This window comes from Typopeltis vanoorti, chromosome 2 (assembly GCF_054136105.1).
Source record: "Typopeltis vanoorti isolate ZY-2024b chromosome 2, IOZ_Tvanoo_1.0, whole genome shotgun sequence".
NCBI lineage: Eukaryota > Metazoa > Arthropoda > Arachnida > Uropygi > Thelyphonidae > Typopeltis > Typopeltis vanoorti.
Genome location: NC_143550.1, coordinates 50,167,470 through 50,182,538, shown reverse-complemented (window position 1 = coordinate 50,182,538; position 15,069 = coordinate 50,167,470). Strand labels below are relative to the sequence as shown.

The 15,069-nt window shown below is 34.2% G+C and overlaps 1 protein-coding gene across 4 annotated transcripts in view; it reads left to right on the top strand.

Annotated features, from left to right (window-relative positions):
- Positions 1-15,069, top strand: part of CSN1b (COP9 signalosome subunit 1b) — a 279,185-nt gene that overhangs the window by 129,696 nt on the left and 134,420 nt on the right. For all 4 annotated transcript variants that reach the window (XR_016549486.1, XM_090404906.1, XM_090404895.1 and 1 more), the window contains exons 10-11: positions 2-82; positions 2,682-2,819. Coding sequence is in view for 3 of the 4 variants with exons in the window: in XM_090404906.1 (XP_090261032.1) it covers positions 2-82; positions 2,682-2,819 (219 nt within the window). In the remaining variant the exon portion in view is untranslated. The remainder of the gene's footprint in view (position 1; positions 83-2,681; positions 2,820-15,069) is intronic.

The following is a 15,069-nucleotide window of genomic DNA, read 5'->3' as shown; positions in this document are numbered from 1 at the left end:
GGACAATCTCCTACTTGATATGTATCTTGCACCTCATGTGAATACATTATACACACAAATTAGGAATAGAGCATTGATACAAGTAAGTTTCTCTGTGTATTATTTTCCATTGCATAATGTTGTTTTAAATATAATTTCTGACCTTTTCAAACATTGGCATCCACAAATTGATTGTTCCATTGTCAGTTATTTAAAATGTTAGCTATTATCTGAATGTTTATACATTAAGCAGGCCAAAAGTAGTTGTTCCAATATGCATTATTTAAGGTTTTACTTTTAATCTGATTGTCTGTATGAAATTATTTGTCATACAGACAGTCTGAAATCAAATAAAAAAACTGAAATAATTTTTCCCTCATTTGGATTTTCATCCATTATCTAAAATCTAAAATCAAACCTTGGAGATTCAGTGGCAAACTCTGAAGAAAACATTGATTGATTCTGCCAGAGAGGCATGTGGTGAGGTTGTCTGTAAGGATAAAAAAATCAGAACTCCCTGGTGGACACATGAAGTTAAAGAGGCAGTGAAGGAAAAGAAGAAAGCATACCAAAAGTTCCTGTCAAATAAGTCAGCTTGTGCTCTTAGAGAATATAGAGACAAATGCAAGAATGCTAAACACCGTGTAAAACTAGCTAAGCAAAAGTCATGGGAGGACTTTGGTAAGAACATAGAAAATAAATATCAAGAAGGTGGCAAAATATTCTGGAGGTTGTTGAAGAAGCTTAAGAATGGAGGAAAGAGTGCTGTAAAAGGAATTAGAGATGATAAAGGTGACATGAAAATGGGAGAAAAAGATATCCTTGAAGTATGGAGTAATTACTTTGAAAAACTGTTAAATGAAACAAGCAGTGATGACAGCACAGTGGTAAAAAACACTGACCAGGCATGCAATCAGGAATACGTATCCATACTTGAAGTAGAAAAAGCCATCAAAGGCTTGAAATGTGGAAAGGCAGCAGGAGTAGATGATATTCGACCAGAAATGCTGAAGTATGGTGGTATAAGAGTCTTACAGTGGCTGCACTGCATAGTTCAGAAAGCCTGGACAGAGGGACGAATTCCCGATGATTGGAGTAGAGCTCTCATAGTACCCATATATAAAAAGGGAAATAAAACTGCATGTGAGAATTACAGAGGTATTTCCCTACTGAGTGTTCCTGGTAAGATATATGCAAGTATACTTGAGAAACGGTTGAGAAGAATTGTGGAAGAAAAGCTTGGTGAAGAACAAGCTGGATTCAGGCCAAATAGAGGCTTTCAGGATCAGATCTTCACTTTACGACAAATAGTCGAGAAAGCATGGGAATATAACAAAGATCTGTATTTAAGTTTTGTCGATCTGGAAAAGGCATATGACAAGGTGCCAAGAGAGAAGCTATTCAATACGCTGCAGTTATATGGTGTCAATGGGGCATTATATCAAGCAATACTTAGTCTTTACTTGAGTTGTAAGTCAGCAGTTAGAATTGAAGGAAGTACAGGAAGATGGTTTAATGTTAAATCTGGTGAGAGACAAGGATGTACATTATCCCCTCTGTTATTCATTATCTATATGGATCACATTATGAAGGAAAGTGGTATTAAACATGATATCAAAATTGGAGATGTTAATGTCAGCTCTTTGCTTTATGCGGATGATGTTATACTTCTAAATAAATCCGCTACAAGTCTGCAAGATTCTCTGACTAAATTGAATAGCTGTTGTAATAGATATGGTATGAAGGTCAGCAATAAAAAGATAAAGACAATGAAAATAGGCAGAATCATTGAAAATGTCAACTGTGTTGTGAATGGAGAACCTGTGGAACAAGTAAAACATTTCAGCTATTTAGGCACGATTTTTACTGAAGATGGTAAATTAAATATAGAAATAGACAACAGAATCAGCAAAGCTGGTATGGTGGGAAGTCAATTGAATAAATTCATATGGAATAAGAGAGAAATTAGTCGGAACACTAAATTAGCTGTATACAAGACAGTGTTCAAACCAGTTTTAACTTATGGATCTGAGAGCTGGGTCAGAAGTAAAACACTTGACCAAAGACTAGAGACCACAGATATGAGAGTCCTGAGAAAGATTATAGGCATGAACAGATGGCATCAATGGCAATATCATATTAAAAACGAGGATATTAGGAAAGAACTTGACATTGTCAGCATCCAGGAATACGTTAGCAGAGCTAATCTCAGGTGGTATGGTCACTTAAACAGAATGGGCGAGGAAAGATTAGCAAAACAAGTGTTCTCTGCCAGGTTGGCAGCAAAACGACCCAGAGGAAGACCAAGATATAGATGGATTGATACGGTACAAAATGCTTTAGATGATAGAAATATAAGATCTGATAATGTTGGAGTCTTGACAAGTAACAGACTGATTTGGAGGAAAATTGTAGATAGGAAATTAATAATGATGTAATTTTTTTCATGTAGTACTATCATATCCTGTACTCCCCTTGAGGGTACATGGCAGGAATTTGATGATGATGATCTAAAATCAGAAATCCCATCCTGACATTCAGTTATTCCAAACTCTTTCTGAACTGGGAACCGAAGGGGTCAGATATCATCTATATTAAATTAAATTAAAAGGTCACTATATATTAAATAGTATTTCTTTATATTATGATCAGTGATTTAGAAAAGATATTTAAGAATGGACTTTTTATCTTTTCTGATATAGTACTTCAGCCCTTATCTGTCAGCAGACATGAATAAGATGGCAGCAGCTTTTAATACCACTATTGCTGCATTAGAAGATGAACTGATGCAGCTGATTTTAGATGGTCAGATTCAAGCTCGCATCGATTCCCATAATAAGGTAAGTGCAAGGTAGATAATGGCATGCATAAAATGCAAATGTAAGAAATACTTTGTCAGCAAATTAATATACAGAATAAATCAAAATGATGTGAGCAGTTAGAAACATTTATTGAGAAAAAAGTACTAAACACAAAAATATAAAATTTACACTGTTCAGAGCAGCAACTCAGACAGTTTTTTACTATTATGAAAGTTAACACATACACGCCATGTGTTGCCCTTCACAAAATGATTCTGCAGATAGTCAATGCAGTGGCCTTGTGTTTTTGTACTTTCAGGTTTTCCACTTTCTGTGGCAGTATCACTATATACTACATACACAGTCCTTTACATAACTGCAGAGAAAAATGTCAAGGTAGAGCTATATCTAGTGATTATGCAGGCCAATCTGTAGATCCAGTCTCTGTCCAGTTCATGAGCCAAGTAATTGCATATTCAAATCGGTTGTCACAGCATGATGAATGTGAGGAAGTTGCTTCATCTTGTTGTAAGATAACATTGAATTTGTCCTCAAGGAGATGTGGCAGTTACCTTAGTGGTAGCATGTTGTTCTACACACTTCCAGTCACTGCTTTGTCAAGGAAGAAAGAATGAATGATCCTTAGACTTGGTTGTATGTCAGGACACAAAAACTTTAGCTTTTGGACTGTTCTTGGAATGTTCAACAGTGATGTGTTGATTTTCACAATCCCATATGTATGTTATCTGTGTTCAGTTTTTGACACATGAAATTTCCTCACTGAAACGCTATTGTGAGGCATGTTATGTCCTCTTTGATGAGGACCATCACATCTGTGGAATTATGCATTGTGCTCCATAGTATGAAAAATGACTGAATAATGAGATATTTATGCATTTTGTGAAATGCACCTAAAAATTGTTCAAATGATAATTATTATATACTAGAAGTTAAAACAAACTTTAAATATAACTGCGTTATTGGAATGTTAGACTATACACATTTTTACATTTTGTGGATGAGATGAAACAGGATGAGAAAACTAATATGATTATCTCTCTCATTATAGTGAACACTGTAACCAACTATTGAAAAGTCCTAACCAAAGCCACATAGATACAGTATGCTAAATGAAATTCACTATAGCAAACCATACCACTACAACAAACTACTCTTGTGGTCTCTATGAATTTGCTATAGTGAGAATCAACTATATACTGCAGTGTTTCTTATTAAAGATAAATGTACAATAAAAACCTTTGCTGGACAAACTACCTGAATTAACACTGAAGATTACTAGAATTAAAGAAGGTACTCATCAGTATATGCTACTCTTAATGAAATATCTTTGCATAATTAGTGATTAAATTATATGCAGAGTAGTCTCCTCATTGAAATCACAATAATAACTATAAGGGTGTAAAATGACATCAACAGTTTCTAAAATTTCATACCAACAAGAAATGCAACATGTGTAATATGAAATAAGAACTCGAGTTTTAGTGTATGCAGGTGCTTTTGTGTGTGTGTGTGTGTGTGTGTGTGTGGTGGTGGTGGTTGTCGTCGTCGTCTTGGAGTTTCATTCTGCAAATTGAGACTGGTCTCTATAGTACAAGCATTTAGAAGAAAGAAGTATGTATATGTGGTATTGCAAATTTCAGGAGACTGATTGCATTTTTAAAGGGAAAGTGACAGTTACCACTAGAGTGCAAGATGTACAATTGCTAATGATTTAGAGAAGAGAATAATGGTGAGTAGATAGGAACATGTTTTGTGTGTGTCGTTGTTGTCTCGGAGTTTTATTCCACAAATTCAATGGCCTCTCTCTATATATAGCAAGCATTTAGAAAGAAGTATGCATAAGTGGTATTGCATTTCAGGAGACTGATTGCATTTTTAAATGGAAGATTCCCATCCATCTATTCATGTGTAAATGAGAAAACAGCTGATTATGTTCAACAGTCATTTATAAAGCTTGTGGAAGTCAAGCCTTCGTTATAGCTGTGAGAATGCCCTGCACTCTGGCTGCACCATTTTGTGTATTACACTTACTGCAGGCCATTATACTGAATTCACAGTAGCCAGTTACAAATATGTAACCCCCCCCCTCATTTGTCTATATGCAAGTTATTCCTACTTTTTTGGAAAATTTTTTGAATTCATTGCAAAGTTTGACTTTGTTTGGACTGTTTTAATAGAAAAGTTAGACAGAACAAAAGAATGTATATAACAACTGTTATAATGAATAGTGTTATTCTACAAGACTGCTATTATAAAATGCACAATTTTATGATTTTCTATAAACTTTCTTTGCTTGGTCATAGTAATGATTTATCTCATTTCAACACACTTAAGCATTGTTTTATGAATATATGAGCATTTGTTGACAAATTATCCAAAATTCTACTCACCATGAAAAAAAAATTACTCGCCCTACACACACACACGTGCATGCGCGCACATATACATGCACACACACATTTTTTTTTAATATGACCCAGTACATTGATAGGAGTTCCCAAAATTATTAAGTGCTATATCGGAGTTGGATAGGTAATTTTTATTTTATTTTATTTTATTTTATTTTTTTAATAAAAAATATTCTATTTGATCCAGCTAGCAAACTCTACTCACCATGGACAAGTGGACAAGCATATTTGTCAGGCCCTGTCCATGAGCATGACTGAAAGAGCAATAATGCATATGCATGTTTTACTAACAGCCTCAATTGTTGATCAGCACAATCATAGCCTTGCTACAATTTGTTTATATACTGTGTACACAAAATTCATTAGTTTACAGATTTGTTAATTTTACTGTTATAGTGTTCAGAAATAAATGTCAAAACATGAGTTTGGTTTAGACAGAACATGGAAGCATAATTCTATAATGATTCCTTAGAAATATGAAATGCTTCAACTTGATATAAGTGAGCTGTAAAATTTCCTTTGAAATAAGTCTAAACAAAAGAAGTTATCCCTGCTAACTGCAGGTTTAATCAGATCAAATAAAATATCGATGTTCTTAACAGTAATTTATGCATTAAGAAACTGAGGTGTCTGTTAATTGCATAGTGTATGGAGCTCTTCATCTTTGTTAATTGTTAGTCATCTTAGTATGCAGCACTGTTACATAAAGTGATATATAATTCCATCAGTGATTGTATTGTGCATTTCAGTTGCTAACAGACATATGAGATAAGGCTCTGATGTTTTTTCTATTGATCTTTTGTTAGTATCAGGTAACCAAAAAAGTTCATGCAGTTTTTGATAGAGTTCACTGCAATGACTTATTTTATGTTGTAGTGGTTTGCAGAGCACAATTTTTTATGTGCATCATAATGCACAGATACACATCCGTCAATCAGTCCACTCTAACTTGGTGTGTACTCATTTTTTGTGACTTGGAACCCTTTTAAAATGTCAGTTGTACCTGGTGTGATTTGGGCTTGTTTGCTTTATGAATTCAAACTCAGTTCGAAGGCATCAGAAGCATCCCATAAGATGTGTGCATTTGGAAAAGATGTGGTAGCAGAACATACTGCACAAAAATGGTTTAAAACATTTGTTTCTGGTGATGAATCACTTGAAGATGAAAATGCACCACTTTCAGGAAGACCCTTCATTATTGATAATGAAGAATTACGTGCCACTGTTGAAAATAATTCAAGATTAACATGGCAAGAACTTTCACAAATGTTTAATGTGAGTGGTGAAACAATTCGTTTATACTTGCATCAACTGGGAAAGTCGTGGAAGCTAAGCAAATGGATCCCACATGCATTATGGCCTGTTGTCTGGGTGGTTAGCATATCCGCTCTCCTGCCAAAAGGCTGTGGGTTCGAATCCTGCTGTTTGTGATTGTCTGTGGAAATACTAGTGGTGGTGGTGGGCAGTAGATGGCATTGTTGTTGGTGTAGTTGTAGTTAGAATGAGATGTAGTGTAGGTGCCCTCCCTCAATGAGCCTTTGGACTCGTTGAGGGAGGGCATTGTCGTTTTTGAATGACAGTCAATAATCGCGACACCCATCTTGCACACAGCGTTTTCATGTGCAATTTTTCGTGCAGGATATTATACACCATTCAGTTCAGATGCCTACAATCTCACGCACTTTCACTCAGTGGTCTTCCCTAACAATACAATGGATTTTGTCAATCATTTCCTTCATAGTGACCTCAGTCAGGCGTCCAGAGCAAGCTTCATCTTCGATGGACTTACAACCACATTTAGACTCATTTATCCAAAAATAAATAGTCTTTAATGCTGGTGCAGTCTCCATGAACTGCATGTAACTTGGCTTTGATATGTGCAGCCATCCACTTCTGTACTTGTTCTCCATTTTTATGAAAAATGCGAACACGGTCATTTTAAATGTTTGCCAAACGACAACTATGCCTTGCACATAGCTAAAGTTTTGCCAGGGGCCATGAAAAAGATGATACGTGCCGACAACACTGGTATGAATGAACAAATTGTGTCGCCGTCTATCAGAAATTTACTAAAAAATTTTCAAACAACCTTCGTATATATTTGGCTTACTGAAACTCTTTTGTTGTCTGAACAGACATTACTTGATCTTAATGTAATTAAAAATAATTATTTTCTACTGGGCGCCTGCATAACCATATAGTAACTTCTATGATACTAGGTTTGTAAAAAAAATATTATATAGGTTCACTTCTAGTTTTCCAATTAGAGATACTTTTTCTAGGCTTTTTTTTTTTTTGGCTTATTTTGTGTTAGTTAGTGTGAGATGCAGGTAAATAGTTTTTTTCTTCCAAAAATGGATAAATAAATGAAATTTGGATTTTTAATTAATAATACATCTCATCAGAATTGACCGTAGAACATGCATACACAAATAAATGCTTGATGGAATTGGGAAATTGTCTTTTTATCTTTTCTACATGTGTTTCCAATAAATCTGAAACCTCCTCTCCCTAATTAAATATTGAGCCAATTGGTATACTTATCAGAGAAATGATTGCTAATATTTCTTGCAAAAAAAAACAGTACCCTGTTAGCAATCATTTTTCATTGGTAAACTTGATAAAAAGTCATCATCACTGTTTTTCAAACATATGAAGATGAAGTTCTTAAGGACAAGAAAACTTGTGGGAAGGATAAAAGAATCAATTAGGTGTAGAAATGGAAAATTAAAAGCTAATTTAAGGAATTCTACTCCACATGGCTAAAAAAAAAAAATGTTTTATAGTCACAAAATATCTGAAGAGACTTAAAAACTGCTTTCCATGAATAATATCAAGAGATTAAAAACTCATTACTATCTTTAATCTAAAATATAAACTAGCCATTTCAGCTGACATGTAATTAAAGAAACTATGTATGCACACTCACTGCTGCATGCAGATTTATCACTTTTCCCTTACAAATTAATCTGAAAACTCACGTTTTAAAGAAAAATCTTAATTTTGCAAGAAAATAAATACAAAATTTAAACTGTAACTTACCTAATAATTTAAATGTGTTCATCTGTTCTTAATAAGTTCATTAATTCCCTATTAACCACAAATTTTCTATTGCATTAACGTCAGGAGAGTTATCCATTATAAAAATTATGGAAACAACTGCCGTGTTAGAGTAAAACTTCAGTGTAATATAAACCAAAATAATCACTCAACGTTTCAACCTTCACATGAAGGTCATCATCTGGAGTATACACATATACACAAAGAAACAAGCTGCACTACAGTCCACATGGCATGCTAAAGTTACTTTGATTTTGTCAACCCTAAAACTACTGGCCTGACCTCTGGTGGGGAAAAAAGAAACCTTACTACTCAATGCTAAAGTCCTCTTATTATTACTATCTATTTGGTTACAAAAATAAATTAAGCTAGAGAGCAACATGTTCACACAAAGTTACTCATATAAGTATACATATAAATTAAACCAAACAATATGGATGGTGGCCAATAAAAGTTGAAATAATGCTAGAGTTCAAAAGTCAGGTTTTGCTGGAAAACTTGAAGAACAAAGTGTGCTGAAGGTGTGGCATCCAAATTCTTGGGATTTTTATGCCACTCTTATTGTTAAGATTAGGATGGTTAATCAAAATTTCACAGGCTTCTTTAAATTTGCATTTATACCAGGTTTTTATATGATGTAAAGAACAGGTACTTTTTCAATCAATTTGGTGTAGGTATTAAGAGTGTGATCAGAAAGGCCGTATATTCTGGGAGAATTTTACACCCATTCTCCCAAAATATATGGTTCCCAAGGTACACAAACATAACGTTCCACTTCAGCCGATAGTTGAAGGTATAGACAGCCCAAATTATTACCTAGCCAAGAAATTAGCATCAACACTCAGAGTTGGTAGGTCATTTCCCTTATATATAAAGAACACACAACATTTCATAAACAAAATTAAAAACATAACACTCAGCAAAGATAATTTATTAGTCAGTTTTGACGTTTCTGCTCTTTCACAAATGTCCCAATCAGTGATGTAATTCTTCTCTTACAGAACAAATTTCTGCCTGACATTACAGCTCTCTTTGCCCACATGCTACATTGGTTACTTCATGTTGCAAAATAATTTTTACCTACAGAAAGAAGGTACAGCCATGGGCTCACCACTATCCCCCAGATTGCCAACTTTTATATGAAAGCTTTTGAGCAACATGCTTTAGACTCCTTTACTTTAAAACCTACAGTTTGGCTTATATACATTGACGATGTTTTCATTATCTGGCCACATGGCCCCCAAATGTTAAACACCTTTTTCAGCCACCTGAACAAACAACTTGAACACATACAATACACTGGTCACACATCTTCCCTCAGACAGTCTATCCTTCACTGTGTACCGCAAGCCTACACATTCTGGCCAACATACACATGCTAACTCATATCACCACCCTTTACAAAAACTTGGAGTCATTACTTACGTATCCTCTTCATAGCACATAAGGCTAAGATCCTTTCTTTCCACAACTTTCTGTCCAGAGCTAGTGTTTTCACTTCTAACTAGCTCGCCCATTCAGTTTCATTTCTCTCCTCCATCATCCTTCACCATGTGAGCTTTGGTCTTCCTCTCTTATGCCTTCCTTCAGGGGGGGGTCCAAGTCAGAGTCACCCTTGGGATGTCATCATGGTTCATCCTGAGTACATGTCCCCTCCATCTTCATCCATGCAGTTTGATTTCCTCTTGAATACTTTTTGTGTTCATTATTTTATATAGTTCTTTATTTGATATTTGGTTTGGCCAATAAATTTTTAGAATTTTTCTAAGACATTTTGTTTTGAAACTGTTTAACTTTTGTTCTTGCATTTTACTTATTTTCCAAGTTTCTACTCCATAAAGTAGAACAGATCTAAATTACTTAAAAAGATGTTCAGTTCTGTTTTAATCTTGTACATTGCAGATTTCCATATTGGCTATAAACTTGTGAAAGAGCATTGCTTGCTTTGGTTATTCTCTGTTTAATATCTTCATCTTTGCCACCATTTTGGCTGACTATTGCTCCCAGATATTGAGTCGGTCACATCTTTCACTTCTGTGTTATCTGTCTTTAAAGTTTCTTTACTTTTATTATTAATCCTTAGTACTTTTGTTTTATCTTTATTTTTAAGCCTACTGAAGATACATTTTCTCTTAATCTTTCTGTTTTCTGTTGCAAATCAATGAAACAAGAAGAAATCAAAACAATGTTATCTGCATAATCTAGATCAGGGGTCGGCAAACTTTTTAGACTATTGACCCCCTTCATAGAATCCTTGATCCCTCATTGACCCCCATCATGTTAAATAAATGTTATCAATAATAAATTTCTCAGTTCAAAAATAATAATTCCTTTAATAGGCATAATAATGATAAAATAATAATTCACATAATACGCACATAGGCATTATTTCATTGGTCGATGATGGTATAAATCCAAAAAAATAAAAAATACTCTTGCTAATACTGTTGGCACTTCTTACTATCAGGGGCTGCCATTCATGGGCACTATAACTTTAAAGGAATTACACAGCAAATTCAAAGTTATCAGATCACTGAACACTACTCTGATAGCTATGGGCAATAAATGCACACTAGCCCCGATTGTCTTTGTTCTAGATGTCTTCATCGGGTAGAGCATGCACTTCTACCTCGTTGGCTCAGCCAGTTCGAATTGCATGTTTACTAGGTGTTACTCAAAATCATTTTAGGTATTTATTTTGACCCCCTCTTAACCCCTAGACATTTATTGACCTTGGATAGCCACCTCGACCCCCCCCCCCCAGGGGCAATATCAACCACTTTGCCGACTCCTGATCTAGATCTTCAAGGCATGTTGTCAAATTCCATCTTAAGCCACCTTTGGTTTTTGTGGTTTTCATCATAACACAGTCTATCAATATATTGAAAACTAGGTAGGACAGCACACATCCTCATCGAACTCCAGTTAAAATGGGAAAGGCTTCTGTCTCAGAGTTCTGCACCAAAATTCGGGATCTGCTGTTTTTGTACATTTGTTTTGATAACCAGTGGTGGCTCGTGGCTTGAAATCGTGGGAGTGCTGCAACTTTCGAAATATACATACACGCTGTAAGTACTGTGTATACGTGTTTGGATAAAATATCAAAATTATGGTAAAAATTTAAAAAAAAAAATTAAACATGAAAAAATATTGTTTATTATCGATAAAATTATATAGTTTGGTATAATTCAAAATTACTTAAAAATAAATTATATTCTTCTTGTTTTGTTTCATGAAAAAATATTGTTTATTATCGATAAAATTATACAATTTAGTATAATTCAAAATTACTTAAAAATAAAATCCATTCCTTTAATTGTAATGTCCAAATATTTAAAGAGATGGAATAAACACTATAATCACTATAAACACTCTACTACTGGTGCAAACTGCATATAAACAACATTGGAACTGCGCGACGGACAGTGCCACATTACGCTAATAGCTCGCATCTCACTATGACGTGCATATGCTTGCGTGCGTAGCAATATGACACTCTGGTAAACACAGTGCTGCTGGCATCCTTCGCCCTCCTAAGTGCTACAAGATGGATTTTTATTATTTTTTTATACAAAATAAGAGAATTGTATAGGATTGTTGATGATAAAATTAAATATTACAAGCAAAAATAAATAAATAAAATAATATATTTATATATCGAGAAAAATTGGGGGTGCTGCAGTTCCGCAGTGCCTATGCATGTGCCGCTCCTGTCGATAACATTAATTATCTTATTTGGTATACCATAGATGCTTAAGCTTTTCCAGAGGATTTCTCTGTTAATGCATTCGAAGGCTTTGGCAAAATCTATAAAATTCAAGTACAAGGAGATGCCAAATTCTAGTTTGTTCTATAATGTTTCTCAAAATGGTCTATTGTATTGTTCCAGCTCCAGTTCTGAAGCCTGCTTGTTTCTTTCCTCGGTATAGCTTTGATTTCATTTTTCATTCTTTCCATTAATATTCTGCTAAATACTTTTCCTGGCACAGATAGAAGGCTAATTCCTCTCAATTTTTCACATTTTGTTAAGTCTCCTTTTTTTTGGTATTTTCACTACCACTGCTTCCTTCCACTGAGCTGGTATTTTTCTCAGTTTCCAGAAGATTGTATATGTTGTCATTTCTACATACCTTTCTGGACTTTGGTTTCTTTATTGCATTCATTACTTCATTTAAGGTGATTTTTTCAATGCTTATGTTTAAATTATGTCGTTCTAACTGTTTTAAAAGTTCTTGTGTGTTACATTCAAAGTTTCACTAAAATACTGTTTCCAGTGGTCTTTTACTTCCTGTTCCTTTGTTAACAACTTTCCATTTTTATCCTTTATGCAAGTTTACAATTTCTTTTTCTTTCCAGACAATGTTCGTGTTATTTCATATATTGTATTAAGTTGTCCCATGTCTGCTGCTCTCTGTGCCTCCATTGCCAGGTTTTCTGTGTAAGACCTTTTGTCTATTCTGGTTGATTTCTTTACTTCTTTGTTGACAGAATTATATTAACATCCTCAAAAACAGAGCTATAACAATTTGCTCTAATGCACAAGCTCTTAAACAAGAATTACAAATTATTAGCAGCACATTTATAAATAATGGCTGCAGCAAAAATACTATCAATGAAGTTCTTCATAAAACTTCATCAAAAAATACATGTAATATAGATTACAGTAAAACCATAGCTATCCCAAACATTAAAGGGTTATCAGAAAAAATAAATAGAATTCTACACCATTATAATCTTAATGCTACTTTTAAACCACCTATAAAATTAAAAAACATTCAACTCCACTAAGGATCTCTCCCCCCCCCCCAATTGGCTCATCCTGGCATTTATTGTATCTGTTGCTTGTAACTTACCTTATATTGGGGAAACTGGATATACAATCCCTGTCTGTAAAAAAGAACACAAACGACACATTAATTTAACAATTTTGGTGAAGCAAGTCTCTCATATCACGCTCTTAACACCCTACACCAAATTGATTAGAAAAATACATGTTCTTTACATCATATAAAAACCTGTATGAATGCAAATTTAAAGAAGCCTGTAAAATTTTGATTAACCATCCTAATTTTAATAATAATGGTGGCATAAAAATCCCAAGAATTCGGATACCACACATTCAGCAAGCTTAGTTCTTCAAGTTTTCCAGCAAACCCTGACTTCAGAACTCTAGCATTATTTCAACTTTTATTGGCCACCATCCATACTGTTTGGTTTAATTTATATGTATACTTATATGAGTAACTTTGTGTGAACATTTTGCTCTCAAGCTGATTTATTTTTGCAGTCAAATAGATAATAATAATAATGACAGGACTCTAGCATTGATGTAGTAAATTTGTTTTTCACCAGAGGTCAGGCCAGGGGTTTTAAATGTTGACCAAATCAATGTAACTTTAGCATATCATGTAGATTGTAGTGCAGCTTGTTTCTTTGTATATGTGTGTATACTCCAGATGATGATCTTAATGTGAAGGTAGAAATATCAAGTTATTATTTTGTTTTATATTAAACTGAAGTTTTACTCTAACACAGTAGTTATTTCCATGATTTTTATAATGAATTCTGATCACTGTGTAACCATGAAGGAAAGTATCAGGAGAGTTACCTGATCACTGAAGCAATTGGATGCTGTGATGTTTGAGCAAACTTTCACTTTTTTTGAAGTGTCGCATGGAGCGAGATCCTGTTGGAAGATGAGTTCTTTGTCTTTCAAGATCTGTCAGGCCACTCTTTTCTCCAATATTTTTATGTATTAGTCACTTTTCATCATATTGTCAACAGGCATAAGTGATCCTGGACCATCATGATTATCAAATTCCTGAGATGTACCTTGGAGGTTGTACGTGATTATTATGATAGCAATACATAAAAAAATTACACCATTACTAACTTCTGATCAATAATTTTCCTCCAAGTTATTTGTTAAGATTCCAACATTATCAGATCTTATATTTCTGTCTTTTAAGGTACTTTTTACTGAATCAATCCACATAGACCTTAGTCTTCCTCTGGGTCTTTTTCATGTTTTCAGGTTCGTGTTCTGACCAATTTCTTTCTTATTCCATATAAATTTATTCAGCTGACTTCCAATCTAAGCTTTACTAATTCTCTTGTCTATTTCCATATTTAATTTGCCATCTTCACTAAAAATAGTATCTAGATTCTGGACCATCATGTGTAAAACAACCAACCCCAGAACATTTTTTTAGCTTGGAAGCTTATTGAAGGTAGGCTGGGATCAGTCTTCTTAGCAGCTGATTTGCGAATATAGGGTACTTGCTCTTCTTGGACATAGAAATGACTCATCTGAGAATATGACCTTCTTCCACTTCTTAACAGTTCAATCTTTGTAAACTTTTACCCACTGGAGCCTCTTTTTCTGCATAGTCTTCAGCAGCAGTTGCTTTTTTTTTTTTTTTTGGTCTGTGAACTGTCATGTCAGAAACATTAATCCCACTAACTGCAAAGTCTCTATTTAAGTCTACAGCAGACAATCTTGAATTCATTTTGCTTTTCCTAACTAGTAAACCATCTTCAGTAAGTTTACTTTTCCTTTTTTGCCCATGTTTTCCTTTTCTGTCAAGAGAAAAGGTATCTGCTCTCTAAACCTCTTTAAAATTCATTAACAGTACCAAATCCAACACTACACTCATTGACAGTTTGTCTTTGAGTCATGGATGTGTGCTGAGTACATAAAAAAAAGTACATATTTTTGAATGCTTTCTTGGAGATGTATCTATTTCATAGTTACACAAAATGAATAAAACACTACAAATGTCAACTTGTTTACAGTATAT